Below are 22,173 nucleotides of genomic sequence, written 5' to 3'. Positions count from 1 at the left end.
AGAGTTTGGGATAGCCAATAGACTTGTAATCCATGTTTCACAGATGGGAGATTTCAAAAAAGATCTTCCAGATGTACAACACAGCTTTAATCAGATCCGGTCCACACCATAAGTGCAGTACAGTTGCAACTGATGCATCTGCCAAACTAGCTTGTTTTCTAATCATCTGCTACATTTGAATTGAAGACATGAAGTTTAAAGTAATAAGGTTCTTGACGATGCTTAACCAAGGATGAAAGAACAAGTCCACAACATGCGGTAAGATATCCAAGAGTGTACTCACCAGTGTTCTCTTCCATTCCTCTTGCACACTAGCTTTCTGAGCAATTCCTACAAAAACAGGAAACAAAATTGACACACAAATTAAAATTCCAAGTGTGACCAAAGCTCAGGTTTAGTTTCACTTCTCTATCAGCTCTGCTCAGTCTACACATAACCAGCGTGGAGGGAACCTAGAGTAGAAATCCTGCCCCAGCAAACTAGGAACAAGAGCGTGTGGCATCTTCACCCCTCTTTGAAGATATCAGTAGCCTCTAATCATGCACATGCTGTGTTGGAAGGAAAAGAGAAACAAAATTTAGGTGTAATAATTACAAAGCATCAAATGTTTGTTCCCAGGGAAAACATTCCACATATGCCTCTTCAAGAAGGCATGTGTCTGCTGTAAAGGGCAACAGCTAGTGCTTATCTAGCAAAGGCAGAATAGCACGTGCCCAGGAAGTATTGTAGATATCACACAACATCAAGAAAGTTCTGAATGTACTGGAGAAGACAAAAAGGAGGAACTAGGATTTTAGTAGCAAACCCAGCTTTTCTCTGGAGAAAGTTCTGAAATGAGGTGCAAGAGGAACTAAGTTTGGGGAAATCAGGAGACATCTTGTTTCTGATATATTACGTAGCACAGTAAAAACATGCTCAGCATTTTAGAAAAAGGGAGCTTCTGTCCTGAAGAGCTTGCAGTTCCAACTAAGACAACCACAATAGGAAATGTCAACAGGCACAGCATGGGGTGATTGAGAAACAGCTAAAAAATAAGCTTGCTTCCAGTGCTGAGGAGTCAAAGCTAGCTTTTATGCATAGCCCATTTCAGCCTAACCCTTCCCCACTAAGTCTAGGACGGCACATCACCTTACCTCCCAGCAGCAAAGTTTCTTGGCTGTAATGCAACATCAGATCAGATGGATCATCTCCATCTGATAATTTGCTGACTTTACAGCACATGCTCAGCTTGCGCGACAGCACTGGAGCATCACAGGGCTGCGGTGTCAGAGGAGATAACCCTACCACACCATCACTGGAAGTGCGCCTGAACAAGCTATCGCCAGCAGGGCTTTTAAGCTTTGCTTTGCTGAACTGTGTGGGTGAAACACTTCTTTTGATCAGACAACCATGCTCCAGGCTACTTCTCTCTGTTGCAGCTAGAATACCATTGCAGCAATATTCTTAGATGGGGAGGAACACCTTGACAAAGCCATTAAACTCTCAAAACATTGTTGGCAATCACAGCTTTTAAACAGCTTAGCAAAGAGAAGCCCTATCTGTGCAGACTTCTGGGCAGCAAGTCAGTCGCCCAAGAACATCACATGGTCTTCATTTCAGAGGCAGATTACCACGAGGTTACTTGGGAAACACCCTCAGAATCCCTCCAGCTTAATCCATTAACACTGTTAAAATGCAGCTAACTTTCACATGCATTTTGGATTCATGATTTGGTACATCCACATGACATACCTGAAGGCTGCATCAAGGACACTATTTGCAAAAACTAGAACAAATGGTCCCCACTGAAGGTGGAAGAGCCATAATGATTTTCACAAGTATCATTATAAAGTCAGCATCTTCACACAAACCCAAACCCCCAGTTAGTAGCAACTCTACTGTACAGGGCATTTGCAGGTAAGGTCTCCCTGCTTGCCCTTTTCAGTAAGCCCTTCTGGGAAGGGAAAGCAGAAAGGAAACAAAAGCAGACACCTCAAAACCTACTTGAACCTCACATAGGTGACAGCAACCCTCCTACTCCCCCAGAGCCACCAGGGAGTTCGGTTTAATTTGCCTTTCAAGGGCATTCCTGCACAGGCTGCGCTGAGCTTTGCATATTACAAGGGGCACATTTGTGCCTGGAATACTAATCCTGGCAGCCCATCACTGCTGGACACTCACTGTATGCACCAAGGACATCTGTCATCGCCTGACAGCACGGCTGGAAGCACCTCAGCCTGTACGAGGAGGGATCCTTCTGAGCAAAACACTAAATACACAATCATCTGATTATTAATAGAATAAGCATAAAAGGCACATCGAAGAAAGAAAAAGCGATGCCGGGTTAGAGCAAGAGGAAGCAAAGTCAGGACTCCCACAGCATTGCCACGAGGCTGCCAAAGCAGGAGCGCACGTCTGCCCGCGCTAAGAAACAGGCACTTTCTCACCAAAGCAATGGATTAAGTAGTGCAGATCCTGCTGCCAGCGTTAACTAGGACCGGCTAATTGGGAAGCTGTATTCTGCAACAGACAGTTTGAGATAACCTGCCCCGCAGAACTGAAAATTCCTTTTATCCCCTACTGTCAGACGTTTCCCAGATACAACGTAAGCCTGAGAAAACTCGGATTTTGCATTTCCTTTAGCATGACACATGCTACAGCTCCTCTGAATATTCATGTCCTCAAAGTGCTCACACATTCCCTGGGCCTGACAGCTGTGTGAAATTCCTCTGTTACCAGAGAGCCGCCTGTTACCAGCACAGCTCCTTTCACTGCTCCGGGACACACCGCCTGCCCCTTGCTGCTGCTCAGCATCACAGTGAGCAGAAGCATGGCCTTTGTCTGGCTTGTTAGTTCAAACACTTTGCTTTTTTTTTTCCTCTTCGTACCAATCTAAGAATATATTCTTGTTCCATTGACCTGTCTCTGAACTCTCAGCAGCAAGGTGATGGCTTTTTTCCAGCTAGGCAGCTAATCCACACACAATAGAAAATGACTGCTCCGCAGCCATGCTCTACTATATTCTACACTGTTTTCTACCCTGTTTCTTCAGTTTTCACATGCTCTCTGCTAAAGCATGGAATTTCATCTGTCCCAGCTCTACCTATGTGCTCAGCTCCATTGCATCCTCCTGAGGATGTGGTCCCACAGCAACCCAAATGGACCAAAGCCCAGACTCTGGACCTCCTCCCATGCCTTCCCCACCCCTTCCTTGTGCCAGCACTGATCCAGCCGCCCAGAGAGCAAAGCTGACCAGATGCAAACCAAGCACTTTCAGAGGAGCACACTGTGGGTTGGGATGGACAAGATCTTGACAGCCCTGGCTCCAAACACTAAGTCACCACGAAACTGCACACTAAGATGCCACTGTTTTTTCCAGCCTCGAGCAATCCACGTTCAGCTACAAGCTTTACTGATTGCCAGCTTACCCACTTTCTCATAGTCTCATTTTCAGCAATGCTTACCCAGACCTCTTGAACATTATGCTTTTAGCTTCCTCCACAGTGAAGCTCATTAGCTGTACCACTCTGTCCTCACAGGCATTTCTGATCTAGGACTGCTCATGTCCTCCAGCAACACTGAACAGCTTCCTGCAAAAGACTAAGGGACATTTCCAAAAGTCCAACTAAAAACCAAGCCAATGTTGGTTGTTTTTCCCAACTAAACTAGAAAACTGACAACTCTTCCAAACAGAAGTGGCACATTACTTCTCCGCAGCGTCTGCTAACAGGCTTGCCTTAGGCATGGAAAGCCAGTTTCTATCCTGGCTCGGCTCTAAATCACCATTCCAGAGGGGGACGCGACAGCAGCTGGGCAGCTACTACAGGGCTCCTACTGTAATGAGAGACAAAACCGGAGGCTGTCTTGGAAAAAAAGCACGTGGGGGAGAGAAAGGACGTTCTTATAACAGTCTTGAACTATATCCATCAGCTGGAGGGAGAGGGAAGTGTTAACAAACATCCAGTAGCCTGAGGAACAAGGTCCTGCATTAATACAGACTGTTACCAAGTGCTCCAGTGGCACAGCCATGAAATGAAACCAAACTCACTTGACAACCTCCTAGAAGATACTTTATTTTGACCTAATACGGTGCTAGTAACAGTCAATCAATAAACAAATATAATACTAATCCATTATGCTAGTTCAGTCCTTTGCTTTGCACCATTTTTAAATTATGTACTACAGTATCACCCAGAAGCCCAAATCCCGAGCAGGTCCCCACTGGACCGCATGACAGATGAGGCTGCTCCTGCCTGCAAGAGCTCACAATTATAACACGAAAAAGTGGACAAGAAGAATAAGGCTAGATGGGAGGCTGAGGCCAGGCACAGAGCAGCCTGCTCTTCATCACACAGGTTATCTGGGGAGGTTCTGAGTTTTCATCCCTGGCTTACCAAATTTTACTCGAATGGTAGAACCAAGCCATCAGAAGGCCTCTTCTCAGTGCATCAAAGCCAGCTGCAGATGTTTCTGAAAGGTTGGATTCACAATAAAAACTTCCCAACTGCCCCACCAGATCTGGCTGTCCATCCCTTTTTATAAATGCAATTCGAAAAACCAAAATCCCAACATTTTATTCTCTCACCAATCAATTACTCATTCCAGAAAGACAGATGAGTGGATTTTTGCAAAGCTGAGATAACTCCACCTAACTCTATGGGTACGCTGTCCGTGAAGCCCCATGAAGTCCCCAGGGGAAGGGCTAAAGTAACTCAATTTATCTGCCAGCTGTAAGATTAAAAGCATGGTAAACAATATTAAAATTCTGTTCTACAAAGCAGAATAACTCAACAGCACAGAACAGCTCTCCCAAGGGGCAGCTTATAGCACGGGTGCACAGATGAGAGTTTAAATATCACAAGGGAGATTCTTAAAAAGCCTAAACAAATCAACCATGCCAAATGCACTACTATAAATTACAAGACAAGGTGTGAAGGTAGACTTAACCTGTTGTTGGACCAAGCAGTACAGAGGGGAAGAGAGAGATGCACAGGCCCTTCTTCAGGTCAGCAGAAGCCAAGAAGCTTCTCTGTTTTTCTGACTTCATCTAATAACAAATCAACTCCACCTAAAAATCTTGGTTTGCTCACGTCCTTCAGTTATCATGGTTTGAACATCGTTTGCTACAAATGGTATGCTGGCTTCAAAATCCTCCAAGCAGCCTCTGCTGACACAGTTTGTTCTGCACTGATCACGCACAGCGCAACAGAGAGGTCAACTCCTGTGCATCCTGGAGGTAAATCAGAATATTCCCCCTCAATAAAATGACACGGATTAAACCAAGTTGTTCTCACAGCCAAATCTGGCAACACAACAACAATGAACAGGGTGCACCAATAATTAACAGCCCTGCAGCTTCTCTCTCTTCGCAAGGACCCCGACACTTCAGACTGGAACATGGCTTGCATTTCTTCACTTGTTGGAAAGCAATCACTTCAAGCAGGAACACAGCAGCTGTTTAGCACAAGGAAAGGGCTTTGTGGAAGAAGTGGGAAACTGGAAATAATCAGAAAAATAGTATAACAACTATAAATGCAATTTAAATAGAACACTAGAATAACTAGGGTTGAGAAACCTAAATACAGTAGATAGCGCAGCAAATGAAACCAGCAGATTTTTGTCATAGATTTAACATTTGATAACTGGCTCCCCATGCAAACAGCAAATATTTTTCAGCAGCATGGTAGCTGCCTGTGGGTGGCACAGTAATATAACATTACCAGAGAGGAACTGGAAAAGGGAGCTGCATCCTCCGTGACTGTGAGATGTGGTAGGCAAGTAGGTTTTTTCATCACTTGCGCAAAGTAAACCTTAAATGCTCATTGACACGCTGTGCAGAACATTCAAGTGGGACTCCAGATCCACCTTCACTCGCAGCTCTGCTGCTGACCAGCACATTGGACCCCGGACAAGGCCCTTTCTCTAACTGTGCCTCAGTTTCCCCCTCTTCAAGAGGGGATTAACTCCTACTGTAAAGCAATTCAAAACCAAATTAAAACTTGCAATACTCTATTTCCTAGAAACCACTACCTTATTTAGGACTCCCACAGTAGCACATGGACACCTCACTCGGCTAACAAGCCAAAACCAGCAAATCTTTTTCATATTTCTGCTTGAAACGATCATACCAAGTCTCAAAAAGCCACTGTAGCTTCTCTAAGTTGTTTCAGTTCACTGAATGAGCCATATTTACCAAACCTTAAACAAAAAGCCAGCAGCCTATAGGAAAGCACGGCACTGAGATGAACAGAGCATGACTTCTAAGCCAGCTCCCAGCGACAAATGCTATTTCTATTTAGCTATCAGTACGGTAAACACTTAAAATTCGCCTCCAGACCTTTTGGCAGATGATCAACCACTCTGGAGGTGTGGATGCATGCAGGGGAAAAACCCTGCAGTATGAATATAGCAAACCAGCTTCCCTACTCACTGTCCTTGAAGCAGCTGAAGGGCTCGCTCACCTCTACCAAAATTATCTTCCTGATAAAAACAGAGGGTAAAATTAAAACAGAATGGCTGATTCATGCAGAGGACAGATGCTCTTGTTCTTATTATCATGGAAGCTGACACAGGAGTAAGAGCATCCAAAGGGAGGTAGCAAGGCATGGCTATTCCTTGATCAACCTCCCAAAAGATGGAAGCTCTAAGTCACCAAGAACAAGAGACTACTTACCCTCTGGATTCCTGACTGACAGCTAGACTGTAAAACTTTAGATTTACCTCTACTGTTGAGTAGATTTGGAAGTTTTTCCCTAGAAGGCTTGACAGATGTACTCATCACCTGCAGGTTACCACACGTCTGTGTGCAGCTGGTATTTAGTGCCCCATCCTCTCAAAACTCCATTTCATCAGCTGTCTGCCCAACATTTAGCAATGCAGGTTTCAGCTTGGAAAAGTTTCATAAAAGACAAGATTTTAGCTTGGCTCAGCAAGAAGGCTCAACACCTAAGACTAGAACCACAACAGTCAAAACTCACCACCACCACAGCTGCAAAACAATTCTACTGCAGAAATCTTTTCAACAGAGGAAGATGTATATTTAATTATAACACAGAATAAACAAAATAGCCCATTTGTGGAGATCAGAGATGAGAACTAAAAGCAATCCAGGCCTGGCATTTTAAAAAAGCCAGAAGAGCAAGCTTGATATAATTAAAACCAGGATATTAAAGATGTTCTAGAAACACACTACTTAATCCATCAACACATATGAAACCTTAAATGTGAGTGTTAATAAATTCTTATACTGAAGAATGCAATTCACACATTTTGCTATTAACCAGAAAAGTCTGGGCACACCAAAAGGAGAGAAGGAAAAGAACTGATGTATTTGTAGAGCAGTTTCCACAGAGGGTCCCAGTTATCCAAGTACCCAACTCATTTTTGCACAGTGGGACTTAAGAAAATGAACCAGGCTCCACCAGCACCTGCTTCAGCATACTGCAAGCAAAAAAAATTAATATTTGAAGTACAGAGCTCATTTGCCCAAAATCTAAGCTGTACTTTCTATTTCTCCCTCTTTCCAAAAAGCATGGAATGACAAACTGAATTCTTGACTACTTAAGTCCCATATTAGGAATAACGTTATTGCTGCTTGAGCTACCATAGCACCAGAGCATCCCTAGCTAGCTACAAAAATACCAGCCGAGTTTCTGGAAGCCTAGACCACAGACCAATCTCCGCACCAGAGCAAGTTTTGTATAAATTAATTAGTGCAGTAATAGGAAGCACACACAGGAGATCAGGAAATGCCTAGAGTCCAATTCACCTTTCAGAGTGTTATACTAGTGTAAAGGGAAAGCATTCAGGAGTGTGGTCCCCATTCCTCAAACTTGTGAATATTAAGAACAGAAAGTCTTGAAATGCCTTTTTTTCCTAAAGGCTATAAACCAACACACAACATAGTAAACACTGAGCATCTAAGATTCAAACTCAAAAGTCAACCTGATTGCCTTAAACCACCACCAGTAAAAGGATTCATTTTCACCCAGATCTTTTCCAGCTTGTTGCATTGCCACAAAAACACTAACCTCAGCATTTTTTAAGGGAGAAAACATGGTAGACAGGAGGCTCAGAAGATCTCCCTTCCAAAAGCAACTAAAGGTCAGCTTGCAGCTCCTGTGAAATCCCAGCCCCAGCAGTACCACACTTGTTTCAACTCTGAACTGGCATGTTTCCATCATGTCTTTCTGCACAACTGATTTCAGCACAATAGGGCTTGTCAGAAATTAAAATTCCTTTGTGATCAGTACATACCTGCTCATACAACAGTTTGTTCTTGTACTACACCTCGCAGGCAATTTAAATTTACTCGAAAAACCTCTAACCAACTCTATCCGTACAGAACCATGGACACAATTAGAAATGAGAAGATTACTGACTCCAGGGTGAAGAAACTGCAGCAGCCCAAAAGCATGGGACAGCTTGTCTGAAGCTAAGATCCAATACTGCAAAGTAAGCAGACTCATAATAGCAACTTCACGACAGAAATAAATGCATCTGCCGACTTGCACTCAACTGTACAGAAGAAGTTACATTTTTTTCCCAGCTTTAACAATTATTTTCCACCCTTTTTGGATTTGTACAGAGACCAACGAAGAATCTCACACCTCTGCCACAAGAGACTGATCAGAGATAATCATCACATTCATTAGGTCTCAGCACTGCATACAGCACTGATTCAGTGAAAAGGCTTTACTGTTTCTGAGGAAGCCTACAGCTTTTGAAGTAGCAAAAGCTGCTTTTACGCCCCAACAGGACCTCCTGAGAAAAAACTGCATCTATTGAACAAAATCCATTTTAACCTGATGAATGCTACTGAAAACATGAACTCAGTCCTCTGCCTGTAGTTGTCTGCCATGAAGCATAAGAATGAGCTTGTTTGGATGTATCAGCAACAAAAAGCTCCATCCTCAACATACCATTAAGGCATGCAGTTGAGGACTGTGGGTTGCACATATCATCTAGGCTATATATAATCTGTGTCTGCATTGCACTGCAACACGCACCCAAAAGGCGCGTAATAATAGGGTTACTTATTTACCTCTGGCTTCTCGGGTAAAATACAAACCACCTTTGCCTTAGTTTTGTGGTTTCCATTTTCGTCAAACTTTCAATGAAAACAAAGTAGCTGAGTACATATTGCAATGCTGTGGTAATGCCCCTGCAATTATGACTCGATAGACGATTTCATTTGCAACCACCATTTCCTCACCAAAATGAGGCCACTCTGCCACAGCCACTGCAAAGCCAGTTGCCAAAATGTTTCTTTTTGCCTTTTTTAAAGAAGCAACAGTATGAGCTTAGCCACTATCAAAGCACTAAAACGAATTTGTCAGAAAGCTCACCTGAACTCTGAAAAAGCCAGCAGCAGTTGAGGCAGTGGCCGAATTTGCAGTCCTGCCATGTGGGTCTTTCCCAAGGCACCTCGCACATTCGTTCCCCGCCGCATGTCCGACTGCTTCCTGGGATAAACAGACCGCAGGGTACGTGCAATCTGATTAAACCCCACGCTTTCACTGGTGCACATTTGAGTACATAAAACAGGCACCTCTAATCAAATTCCATACTGAAAGGCAACACAATGTTCCCACTTGAAAAAATGCGAGATGCAGGAAACCTGTGCTGTGTAGTTGTCTTTATCCACCTAAAGTATAGAGTCAACCTCCTTAACCAGACACAGCTCAGCTATTTAAAATTAAATCTCTTTCTGAATGGACACTCTGGAATCACGTCACTGCGTCTACAGGAGGCTTAAATTTCATATTTTCATTCAGATTTTGCCATACAGTATGCAGTTCAGGCAGAGTTTGCAATTCAGTTGTGGCCTTATTTTTTCTTTCACAGTTTCACTACAGTAATTTCTAATTACGTCTGATTAAGATATCGAATTTCCTTAAAGAAACCCTCCCCAGGCAATTTATTCTTCTTGTGTTCCACAGCTCCAGCTTTAATAAAAAGGTGCCCAAACCATAACTAGGAAAACAGAGAAATTAATTCCCACTGCGTATCTGGCAAACTCTATAATGTAAGTACAGGCAGTGAGGCATCCCACCACGAAAACAAGCCCATAAAGTTTCTGGACATTTCCTTTAAAAAAAAATAAAAAATCATTTGTAGTTCTCCATTGCTGTGCACCAAGTTTATGAAGCAGCAACACAGTTTGCATGAGGATCGTGCTTATTACAGAAATCTGGCCTCACGTGCCCTAAATTGATTCTAATCTCAGGGGAAAGCTGTGCCTTTCCTAAGGCTCTTCCAAACACCTCCAGATAGGGATCAATACCACTGCTAATTCACACATAGTCATTCATCTTTCAGACCTGTTGGAGGTTTTGGACTGATACACTCCCCCAAACCTCAGGGAGGATAATCTTAAAAAAGGTGGTGGTGATCTCCTGAAACTCCACCATGAACAGGAATGTTTCTTTCAGCCTGCTCCCATTCTCTCATTACCATTCTACTAACTCTCAGTTTAGAGATGACAATTTCCAGCCAGCACATTTAGCTGCATTAAGAGCTCAACAAATTATCACAGCTTCTTTTCAGCCACAAAAGGACCTTCTACCGTAACAATAGCTAGAAAAACACCCAACTGAACAAGCAAATCTCACATCACGCCCTGCAGGCGGGCAAGTTGATCTGGTCCAAGAAAGTAAACCCAGTGAAAACTGCTCTCCTACCAAGTGTGCAAAATTAAACAAGAGGAATCCATTTCAACAGCAACGAGCAGATCAGTGAACAGACAGGACACAGAAGGAGAAAGCATCAAGTATCTCAAACACATTTCCAAGGCACAGAAGCCGCTAGCTGAGGAAATGGCTTCAGCTGGGGTGTATTAACTGTAAGCTCACTGGAGCCGGCTCTCCAGTCTGCATACCTGCCACAGTGAGCTCCTGGTTCACAAGTGGAGAATCTCCCACACAGGAGACACGCCTCAGACACGAGCGCTCAGGGTACGTCCAGCACCTCATAGCCCTGCCTCGAACCAGCACAACTGGGTGGTTTGTCAGATCACTTGACTCTGGATCACCTTGAATAAATCCATCTAAGAGCTAAGTGAGAATTATATACACCTCACAAGGTGATATAGTAGAAGTCCAATAGGAGAAAGAGCCTGTTAGGAGCTTCAGAAGAGAATGAAAATCCAGTAAGGAAAAAATCCTTAAAAAACGAGCAGCTTCAACTGTAAGCTATGACTTTCTGGTGACCTCTCTTGTATGCCACATTCAGCCTTCCTGTTCTGTTCAACTGCTGTGTCCTTGGACATCACAGCAGGATCATTAAAACACTCCATGACCCCCACCCCCCTAAGCACAGCTATCAACTAGCCAGAAACTGCTGGTTTGCTCAGCAAACAAGACCTTTTATTAGGTGCCAGCACAAAGAATGGTTACAAAAGTACCCCATACTCCCTCCACCTACACTAGCACTTCCAGCAAATTTTAAACAAGAGAACAGATTTAACAATATCAGAGCAACAAAACAGATGAAAAGGAATGAAACTGAAGGAGAATGTGATCTCTTAAACAATGTAATATGGAAGAGGCATATTAAGAAAAATGTGAACATAGCAGGACCTAAATCCATACTGAGCCATGTAAACTCAAAAGAAACAAAAAGTGCTTTGCTACACTTTTAAGACTTCAAAGGTAGCTCTGAGTAAGCCCCAGGAGTTAGAAACCTGCGTGCATATCAGGCAGCCGCAAGTATAAGCCGAGAGCATTTCTGGAAATGTAAAAATATGCTGAAATCATGTTAGGATTGTATCCTTACCTACAGCTGGAAAACTTACTCATTTTAAATGAAAGCTGACATCAGTCATGTGAAACACACCTTGGTTCAGTTCTTATAGAAGGTAGCAGGTGGTAAAATATTCCATTTTAAGGAGAGAAAAGATTTTTCAGCACGGCCCATGCTTCCAAGGAGAAGTTGTTAACCACAGAGTGACTGCACAACACATACCCACTCACGTTCAACACCTAACCCTGTTAGATACGTCCACAGAAAGCCACACAGTCGAACGCCCTCTCCATCCCTACCCCAGCACAACATGCCCTTGTAAGGAACAAAACCCACCACTTTGACACTGCTGACAGTCATCTCCAGCACGTACACTGTGACTCGGCACACATTCAGACTTGCTGCATACATCTGCCACACAAGGTAAGGAGCTTGGTCCCTGCATGTAGGGCTTGCAACACTGCATGTAAACGCCCAGCACACCATCACTTCTCACTTCTGAATGTGAAGCCAAGCTGTTCTAAAAGGACACCTCGTAGTAAGATGGTGAAAGGAAGTGTTTGTGCAGATTATAATGACCTACAGTGACAGGTTTATTAAAGGGAAAATCAGTTCTGCAATAAAAAAAGATATTGAGGAATAGCTATTTTGTTGTAAAAAGGAACTGAAGCGTGATCCAATCTGACCCAGCGTCACACTGTAAATTAATGATGCTTACAGCAATCTTCAGAATTGGTAGGTATCCTTTCCCCTTTGACATAAGTCAAAGTTGGACAGATGATGTAATTCATCTGAAGGCCACAGAGGGTATTTGTCAGCCAGTTTTGGGGTTTGCCTATAAATGGAGATTTCCTAAATGACTTCATCTGAGGAACACTTCAATTCACAAAGAGGTGTCCACAAAAAAGTGTTTCGATACACAACAGCTGCATAACAGCAATAAACAGCTACACCAGAATACAGTGAGCTGTAAAACACCCACACACGATCAAACACAAACCTGCAGCAGCTTTCACTGGGACTTAAGCTAAGAGGTTTGCACTCTCACATCCCAACAGAAGGACTGAGCATGCAGAAAGCTGCAGGAGCTCTGCCAACTATCAGTCATTTGCTTCATTGTAAATTTATTTGCTGGAAACTGTAACTGCACCTTCTCTGCAGCATCTCCTGTCCCTCCAGATGGGTCAGGGAGCTCCAGGGAAAGGCAGCCCATGGACTGAGTTGTAACCGCTCTGCAGCAGGGACTAGCTCAGACCACTCAACCAAACACTTTCCTAGCTCCATCCCAGTTTCAGCAGCCAAAGGGAATATAGTGACTGATTTCTTCAGCTGCCCTCCCCATCACTAAGACTTCCTTTCAGCGTTGGGTTAGGTCTGGGTATTAAATTGCTGCAGAGTCAAGCTTTGCGTAGGTTTTTACCATAGCACAAACTAATGAGGTCTCTATGTCCCATACCTGCATTTGCAGCAAAGAGAGCACACCACAATAAGAACCAATGCACACCAATTTCCCTGATGTCTTGCAAAAATATAACACAGTAGCGCATTTGGGATAAAATAAGCTTTTTGTCAGGAGAAAGCATTCATCTGTGTGAGCCAAAGGAAAGAACAGGCTTCCCACAAAAATGAACGGGACTGAGTAAAAGCCCCCCCAGTAACAAACCATCCTAACCATTTATTGCTCAGTGAGGCTCTTCCATGCCTGCAGCATCACAGCTCTTTTGGGTTTGTTTGAACTGAAAAGGAAACTGGATAAACAACTAAACCTGAAAGCTTCATCAAGGGAGCAATTCAGTGGCAAGCACCAGGTGAGGGCATGCAGGCACAACCACCAAACACAGATCACAGCAACTGCACTTGCACCCCAAAACAGCTCCATGCAGAAGACAACAAGCCACAGTTTCACAGGCGCTTGACAGCGCACAGAGCAGCTCTGCTGCCCTCCTCTCTGCTGGCATCAGGAATCTCACCGAGCAGCTGACCCCAGTCAAAACCAGCCTGGTCCAGAAACAGCTGGTTTTAATTCAATGCAGTTCCTCAATTTGTTTGTCACATGGCCCACAAACAGTTGCTTGAGTGGAAGGGAAGGGACTGAATACACAGGACCTCTTCTTCAGCAGCTATAGCAGTTTTAGGTGTTTACACAGCTGCAACCCAAAACAGGGGTCTCGCACTGGAGAGCACAGCTTGCTGTCACAGAGAAAGGGATAAGATTGGGTTAGGAAGGCATCAAGTCAGGCTTCCCAGCACCACAAACAGGCTTGAGAGATCTGACATGAATCATCAGATCCTGCCCACTCCTCTAGTCCTTTTCCCACAGCAAACACAAGGGAAAGGTGCCATCCTTACCTTTCGGTGCTGTTTGAGCCAGCTAGATCACCCAAGTCGTGAGTACCTATGCTAGATACTCTTGAGTAGGTAGTATTATGATAAAACAGGATTATTTACTCATATTTATAAGATGATTTGAGATCTCTGCTACAAAACTATACACTTAGGAGCAAAAACCTGAAACACCAACAGATCCCAATGCACCAGGATTTGCCAGCCCCAGGTTTTGAAATGAGCAGGACCTTGCTGTTCATAACCCAAGGCCAGGCATGACCCTGGAATTCCAGTCCAACCAGTTCTACCCTTTCTGCCCCTCATTCCTCCCATTTTCTTGGAACAACAGACAGCAACAAAACCCCACCCCAATCTACACCGGAATAAACAATTCATTGTAAACCCATGCAATGGAAAGCCACCTGCTCCCCCGTACAATTAAAAGCATTTCCAAATTCCAGCTCTCCCTCAGCCAGCACAGACAGATGGACACAACAGGCACGCACAGAAAGCCCGCTCCACTTCCAGCAAAGCCTTTGTACTGCAGCGGCCCGAGACACAAAGCCTAATGGCAGAGTCTGCCTCCACAAGAACTGTTTTGTTAAGGGATCACAACATAAATCAGCAATCCTCCAGCCACAAAAACAGCTCAAACTCACATGTAGGCCAATTAAACTTGCAATCCGCTAAAACACACATGCACTCTCTCTGACTTCTGGGGACTGTCTCTCTCAACTGGCTGATCAGGTCCTGCAATCTAGCTGACATATTACCTGCCCCAGTTGTCCCTAGATAGTAACTGTGACTAATTTTAAAATGTAATGGCTCAGTCATCACCACTGACAACTACAGATTTTCACTTTCTTGCACACCCTCCTCCCATTCAATGCTATGTTACAGGAAGGAAATAACCTCTTTGCAAAGGAAGCTATAGCCCTGAGACCCAGCAATAAAACACTGAAATGGGAGACTAACTTCTGCCTTGCTCACTCCTGCAGGACCTGCCCCCAACAACATAATCCCTCAAGTCTGCAGGTATTTAGGCTAGACCTGAATTCTCAGCAGGAACAGGGCTGCACTAGGCAAATGGAGCACCTGGCCACCAGAGAACCACTGCCGATTATTCAAACAGATACTTGCTGCTGCCTCTGCCAAGACAAAAAATCAGTGCAAGAGGCCACTCTTTTAGTGCTTTCCAATGCACACCAAGCACAACAAGCAGAGACTGCAATCTCCCTCCCTTCTGCCCTACTTGCAGTCTCTGTGTGCCATTTAGGAAATCTGGCCATCTGCAGTATGCTTCCATTTGAAACACTGGCTATTGACAGGACTGCATTCCCTGTGTGGTTCATCATTACCCCAGCAGACCTGAAGCAGATCTGCTACGCCATAGCTCCCAGGCCCCTGCAGCAGCTGCGGCCGGCACAGCAGCAACCTGCACCCAGGCAGAGCCCTCATTCACCCACGCAGCACTGCCCTCTGTGCCACCCTCCCTCTCCACACTCTGAGCACAAGGGGAGGAATTTGTGAAGGAATTTGTGAGCACGGTGTTGTGTGTCTCACATTGCCTAAGCACCAATTCTTCCAGTCCCCTCAAGCGTACTGGGAGCTCTAGCCACAAGACCCATCCTATCAGCACTGCTCAGGAACTGTTTCCGTTAACTTTTGGCTTTCAACTCGGATTTCTTTGAAGACAAATGCTAATATCCTTAAAAAAAAAAAGGTTCACCAATCCAAAACCAAAGACTCATCACTCTTATGAATCACACAACATTATTATTTCTCCTGCCCATCACAACAGAAATGTCTCACCTTGCAAAACAATTCCTGTGGTTGCCCAGGCTCACAAAAATCTATCCCATCTGAATGAAACTATTCGACAAGCACTCTGATAAAAGACAGCAAATATTTCTCCCCACAATGGCTACTTCAAACACAGTCAAACAGCAATTGCAAGACAGCTCAGCTCGGTTAGCATCAGCCATCAGAAATACAGCTTTCTAGCAAGTAATTCTTTTTGAAGACAGAGCCTGTGGGGACCCTAAATTTAAGACTCAAGCCTGCAACTGCAAGAAAGCTCCACAAATGCAGGTTTGGAAGATCTCATGTCCCAGCTACCACAGTCAGAAAGCAAGGACAGAACTGTTTCTGCCTTCAAGGCTGTAACAGAACAGGCAAATAAATCCAGGACCTCCACTTCACCTGCAAAGTCTCTGTGTAACAGGAAAAGCTTCTCTGATCTCCGACTGCAAGGGACAGGCATGGAAGGGACACCTACAGTAATGCAGGAGCTCATCACCATAGAGGGTGAAACAATAAAATCACTGATGGAACTGAGCCGCTTTACTGGCTGTTTTTGAACAGCAGTTTAACCCCAAAGATGATTCATCTTAGGGACACGGGCAAAAGTCAGTCTGCTGCTGGTAAACCCTGCACACAGTAAGCTAAGCACAATGATTTTTAACCAGCATCTCCTCGACAGACTCTTGGCAACAGACACGTTCTCCTCCTGTTTAATGCAGATACAAATCCATTCCCAACAGATTCCTATTTCAACCGCCCTCGTTGTCACAAGCACGTCACGTGCCGTATCAGAACCAGAATTTTGGACGAGAAAGCTTTATTTGCTTTTAAAGCATTCACGCTCAAAAGGGGTGCAAGGATGAACAGAGTGGACAATCAACGCAGGCCTTCCCAAAAGCAACCGCTAACACCAACTTCAGACGAGGCTTTGTTGAATCCCAACTCATTAGCAGCATGGTCATCCATCCCAGAAGTGCTGCTCACTGAGGACCCATTTACCTAATGCACTTCTCCAGGATCAATGTTGTGCTCTAGGTTCAAGAATGCACCATATTTTTATAGGACATGACAGCAAGACAACACATGGCTTTAAAAACACAAAGGAACACTATCCACCCCATTATCTTGATTATGCAAATCAAACCCCTTGCTACTGGTATTAAGAATGAAGGCTCAAACAGCTTCCTGCAGCAAAGTCACCTTGGAAATACCTAAGAATTTGAGCTTCCAGTAAGACAGGACTAAACTGCAGTTGTAAAGAGTGTCCCAATAACTTACGGAGCCAACAGATAATGTCAAGCCCCGAGGGAACGATTTGTGGAGAGCACAGGAGGACTCACCATAATCCGCCCACATATGATCAGGTAGTTCTACGATCTTAACTGATAATCAAAAGGTAGTAAACTAAACATCTTGCACCAACATGAGGAAATCGACTCTTTGCATTTACTTAGCAATGCAGCCACACAGCATGGTACAAACCAACCTAAAGAAATGCTCATGCCAATTATTAAAAAAGCTAGAGTTGTTTCAGTACTCATTACATGCTCCACAAACACAGAATATCCTTCAACATTAGTCCCCTATAAAAATGACTCTGATCAGCAGAACACATTAATGAATCGGCCATAATATTCACAAAAAACCTGCAATGAACTGAAAGTGAACTCCACCCTCTCGTTAAAGATTTAACTGCTATAGAAACTATGATTAAATATACAGGGCCATGAATCAGCTACGTGAAATGGAGGTATGCCTTGGTAATCATGGAAGCGTCCAGCACTAGCAGGCAGACTGACATTTCAGTCACCGAAGACAGCCCCCCCAGCATCTCGTAACTGCAGCATCGCGCAGACAAGCAGCTTTACCAAGACACTTCACAGTTCCCATGAACATTTAATCTTTCTTACCTTTTGGGTTGTTTGGTTTAGGGGCTTGCTTGTTTTTGGCCATGCTCAAAGCTGCATGCACTCATTACAGGAACAGTGCGAACAGTTTCCAAATCCATTTTGACACAACTGGATAAAGCACCTAAAACCAAACCCCAGATGCCTCTGGACCAGCTGTGTCTCTCTGCACATCATTTCCAATCAAGCCTGCAGAAAAGCTGAAGGAAGATGGCAAGGCTTACCAGCAGTTCCCCAGTCTAGAGTCTGAACAAAGTGGATTTAAAAGAGGTTTAATTTTCCCAGAGACTAATGCTCTCAAATCAGAATAAATCCTCCAAAAGAAGAGATTATCCATAAATTTACTAGTTAGAAATGTTAATATATCCAGTGTTTATGCAAGGACTGCTCCTCTCTCCATGCAAGAGTACCACCTATACAATTTCATACTAAAGGAGAAACAGATTTCTGCTAGTTTCTCCCCCTGCCTCCCTTTCCACACTGAAATATAGCACAGCAGCTTTATAAATACCACTTTCCAAGAGCAGCAGTAATTTACCAAAAAATCAAGGCAAGCTTGTTCCTAATACACTAGGAAAGCTCTGAAAAATCCTCCCCTGCAAAGGAACTTAAGACAGAAAACAAGATCCACAGGCAGAAAAGTCCAGTGTGAAACCTGGAAAAACAATCAAATTTAAAAAAAATGCAGAACTAAAACTTCAAATTACACATTCACAAAATATAGGACATGGTGCACATTAAGAAACAACTACTTGAACACTGCTGATTCAACCAGAGCACAGCAGCAATACCCATCTGCATTGCCGGACTTACCCAACACATACCTGCTACTCAGACAAATGCTTCCTCCTGTTATTCATATTCTATTTACTAAAGGCCCCATCTACACACTGTACGACACGTAGTACGATGGGACCCAGACCAGTATAACCTGGCTGCTAATTATGGCCCTTAGGGCCAAGATGCATTAATATGTCCCTCTAGCTATAAACACAAGGATGACTACGCCCTCACTAAGTACACGTAATCTTAGAGAGGATAGACAGGAGGATGAAACAGGTACAGGAAAAAGTGACTTGCCTGACATCAAACAGCATGGCAGCAACACAGCTGGAAGCTAAATTAGGCCTGTCCACCCAAGCATCCTTATTTTCCCTGTACTCAGTCTAGTTGATAGGTAGACAGAACCCAGTCATTAGAATACAGATTGAAGGCTTCGTTTTGAAGCTAAAAGCAGATGAGAAATAGTACTGATTAATGTAATCACTAGTGTCAAACTGATTTTGGAGATCCAGCAGTCTCACAGCACTCTCTCATTCTACTTTCCAAGCCCGATGTGTTCACACAGGTTTCTGCATGCCTAACGCTGGTGACCGGACTGCATGCACTGCCATGCGTTCAAGACACCTCAGAAAGCCTGCTTAATAAATTAATCCTGAAAACTCCCTTATTTATTTCCACCAGATGCATTCTGTGTAAGCCCACCAACACACCCCAGAGAAGCCGAATACTTTCTTAATGCTCCCAAGTAACAGCCTTGCTGGGTAAGGTACAGAGGGAGCCAGCCTGAACTCAGGTATCAGCAACAGCAACTGAGCAGCCCATGCATGAGCCAAGTTTTCCAGCCCAGGAACTTCCCCCCCTGCAAACCCTATTTATCTTCTTATTCAGAAAAAAACAAAAAAAATATTCCAGTATTTATAAGACAAGTGAAACAGAACAATAACAACAGCAAAAACCCCACTTCTTGTAATGTTAGGCGTCAGGTCGAGTTAGCAGGTATGAATTTTCCTCAAGTTTCCTCGCTTTGCCAGTGCTGGCCCTCTATTAACTGTCTTCACTTTGTTCTGAACAGGTAACAGAAAAGCCAGATGGCCTAAAGCCATAGCTAATTTCAAAACTGCCGTAAGACAGCAAAAGCCAAGAGAGCCTTGACAGCACTCATTTGACAATTCCACCCAAAGGCTGATATTACTCTAAAAAGGCACAGCTGAGCCAAGAGAAATCGTGTTTAAGCATGCCTGCAATCTCAGGTTTTTTCTGTCAATAATTGTGGGCCTGTATGTTAAAAATTGATTTGGAAGTACAAGATGAAAAATTCTTTGACCTTGCTCACCTCTGGCCCTGATCCACAGCCAGGAGGAACAGGATACAGATCAAGTTAGGAGCAGGATATAAGCACTAATTTAACTCTCAGCACAATGTAAATGAAGCTTCAGTGACTCTACAGGGTACATGCCACTTCTCGCCTGCTACTAATCAAAAAAAGTGAAAAAGACTTTGCTTCTAATTATTTGTTCTGTCTTTCAGCATCACACAAACACCATTTACAGGGGAACAAACACAAATGGACTTAACAACCCTTCTCCTACTTCTGCCATTTCCCACCTAGCAGTAAATTACACCTGGTTTGCAACAGACTAGACTTACTGTCCCCAACAATAAGACCACCACCCTTGCTAGCACAAATCAGACAGCTCCTACTTCTAGGACCCAGCTGATAAAGATCACCTAGGCAGCACAAGGTCACTCCATACAGGAGCACAGATCAGTAACTGAAATTCTATGGGTCCATCCAGATTTCCACTGTCAACATTGCAGCAGAACAGCTTTAAAAAAATGCATTCCCACAAAACCTGAGGCAGCCTGTTCAGCCAGCAAAGACCAGTCCAAACCCTCTTAACCCTGCTTCTATCCCTGCGTAAACCCACTGAAGTCTCTTCTGCACTAGGATACAAAGGCTTGCTGGTAATAGCTGTACCTGCAAACCTGCTTCCTGCAGATCTTGGCAGTACACCAAACCAGCAAAAACTTTTAGACAGCTCTGGAGATGAGAGTAATCAATAACATACCACCACCAGCACTTTTACGCATCTGCAGGGGAGCTCTTGCCAAGGCAGAAATGATATTGATTGAAATCACACTTCCAGCAGGCCCTGCTAGAACAGCTGATTACCCCAGACCTATACCAGTTAATTTAGTTGGTGACATAAACATTACTGATTTGACTTTAAGTAGGAGAGAAGAATTAGACAACAGAACACAACCTTCAAAAGCATGCGAGTACAGAAATGCCAAAGTCCCCTTAACTGGCTTAGACAGTTACATGCTTTGTTCAAAGCTCAAATTCTCTGAAGGCAATGACCTTTGGCTTTTCCCCTGTCCATAAGCACCTCTGGAAACTTCACCTCCATGAGCACAGTCCCTGCAAACCCACTGAGACATGGCCTGCAATCCTAACCTCCTACCTGAAGGCCACGTTTAGCAATAACCTCTTTTTTTGCTAAGACACCCTCTGCAACATGGTGTTTGTAACACCAAGAGAGAGCCCTGAGCATGCCCAGCTGCTAAACGCTGTGCAGACACCAATCAAGACAGTGCCTCTCAGACTTTGATCTAAGTTTGCAAATCAAGGCTTCTCAGTAGGACCCAGGCAAAATTTTTCTTGCTTGCACCCTTAAAATCTGTCTTTAGGGAAGAAAAGCAGGCACATTCAGAAAGATTCAGCTCTCCCGCAGGCAAGTGTAAGGCAATGAAGGAAGCCCAAAAGGGGCTGCCTCCAGTTTAAAATCAATGGTGGGAATTAATCTTGATGGATTTTAGACAACGAAATCTAATCTACAGCAACACAGCTCTAATTAGGGGTTCACTTTTGTGGATTGCCTAAAGGAAAACCCAGCTGCCAGTACCTCACTTGTCTGCAAAGAGGTTCATCCTTGTAGCTTAAGCTTTCTGGAGCTGGCAAAATGAAAAGGTTCAAACACTCTAGTTCCAGCGCCATGAGGCTTCACCAAAGTCCAATGATCTTTACCAAATCTGTTTCAAAAGGCATGCAGCTGGAGTAGTCAAGGAGCTTAGTGCAGGAGCTAGAGAAGTGCCAGACTTGCACAAACAGACCTCATCAGTATGCACCTTATTTTGCCCCATGACATTCAGCAGACATGGTTAATTAGTTCGTGATAATGCATTGCCCATCACGACTTCTGAACTTAGCTGTGCAGCTGGTAGGTAAGCAATTCTTAACCGTGTTTTGTAATCAGCATGCCAAAAGCACAAACACAAAAGAATAAAGTTAACAATCTGTTTACCCATTCCCCCCTCCTCCGATTGCTGCAGCTAGCCAACGGCTTGGGAGGAAAAAAAAAAATTATCTATTTTCAGGATTCAGCAGAGAGAAATCATTTGGACTGCTCTCAATTTTCCTATCTTTGCCACCGGTGCTTCATGTTATTTCAGACAATTCATTCAGTTAGGAGATGAAGCCTGTTCCTTTGACTAATAGCATTAAAAGCCTCTCTCTGGAGATAATTAGTCCTCCCTCCCCCATCTCTTCCCCAGTGCAACGTGGAAAGAGCATACAGTCATCAGTAAACAAAGAAATTCAAACAGTGTGACAACCAGGCTGTAGCTGGGGAGA

At 43.9% G+C, this 22,173-nt stretch overlaps 1 protein-coding gene across 5 annotated transcripts in view; it reads right to left on the bottom strand.

Annotated features, from left to right (window-relative positions):
* Nucleotides 1-22,173, bottom strand: part of PHACTR4 (phosphatase and actin regulator 4) — a 68,511-nt gene that overhangs the window by 43,088 nt on the left and 3,250 nt on the right. For all 5 annotated transcript variants that reach the window (XM_049820456.1, XM_049820458.1, XM_049820455.1 and 2 more), the window contains one exon: nt 284-330. In XM_049820456.1, coding sequence (XP_049676413.1) covers nt 284-299 — 16 coding nt within the window. In that variant the 5' untranslated portion in view covers nt 300-330. The remainder of the gene's footprint in view (nt 1-283; nt 331-22,173) is intronic.

The sequence above is a fragment of the Accipiter gentilis genome, chromosome 17, assembly GCF_929443795.1.
Source record: "Accipiter gentilis chromosome 17, bAccGen1.1, whole genome shotgun sequence".
In the NCBI taxonomy this organism is placed as follows: Eukaryota; Metazoa; Chordata; class Aves; order Accipitriformes; family Accipitridae; genus Astur; species Astur gentilis.
Note: the sequence above shows the minus strand (reverse complement) of the source record. Positions and strands in the feature narration are given on the sequence as shown.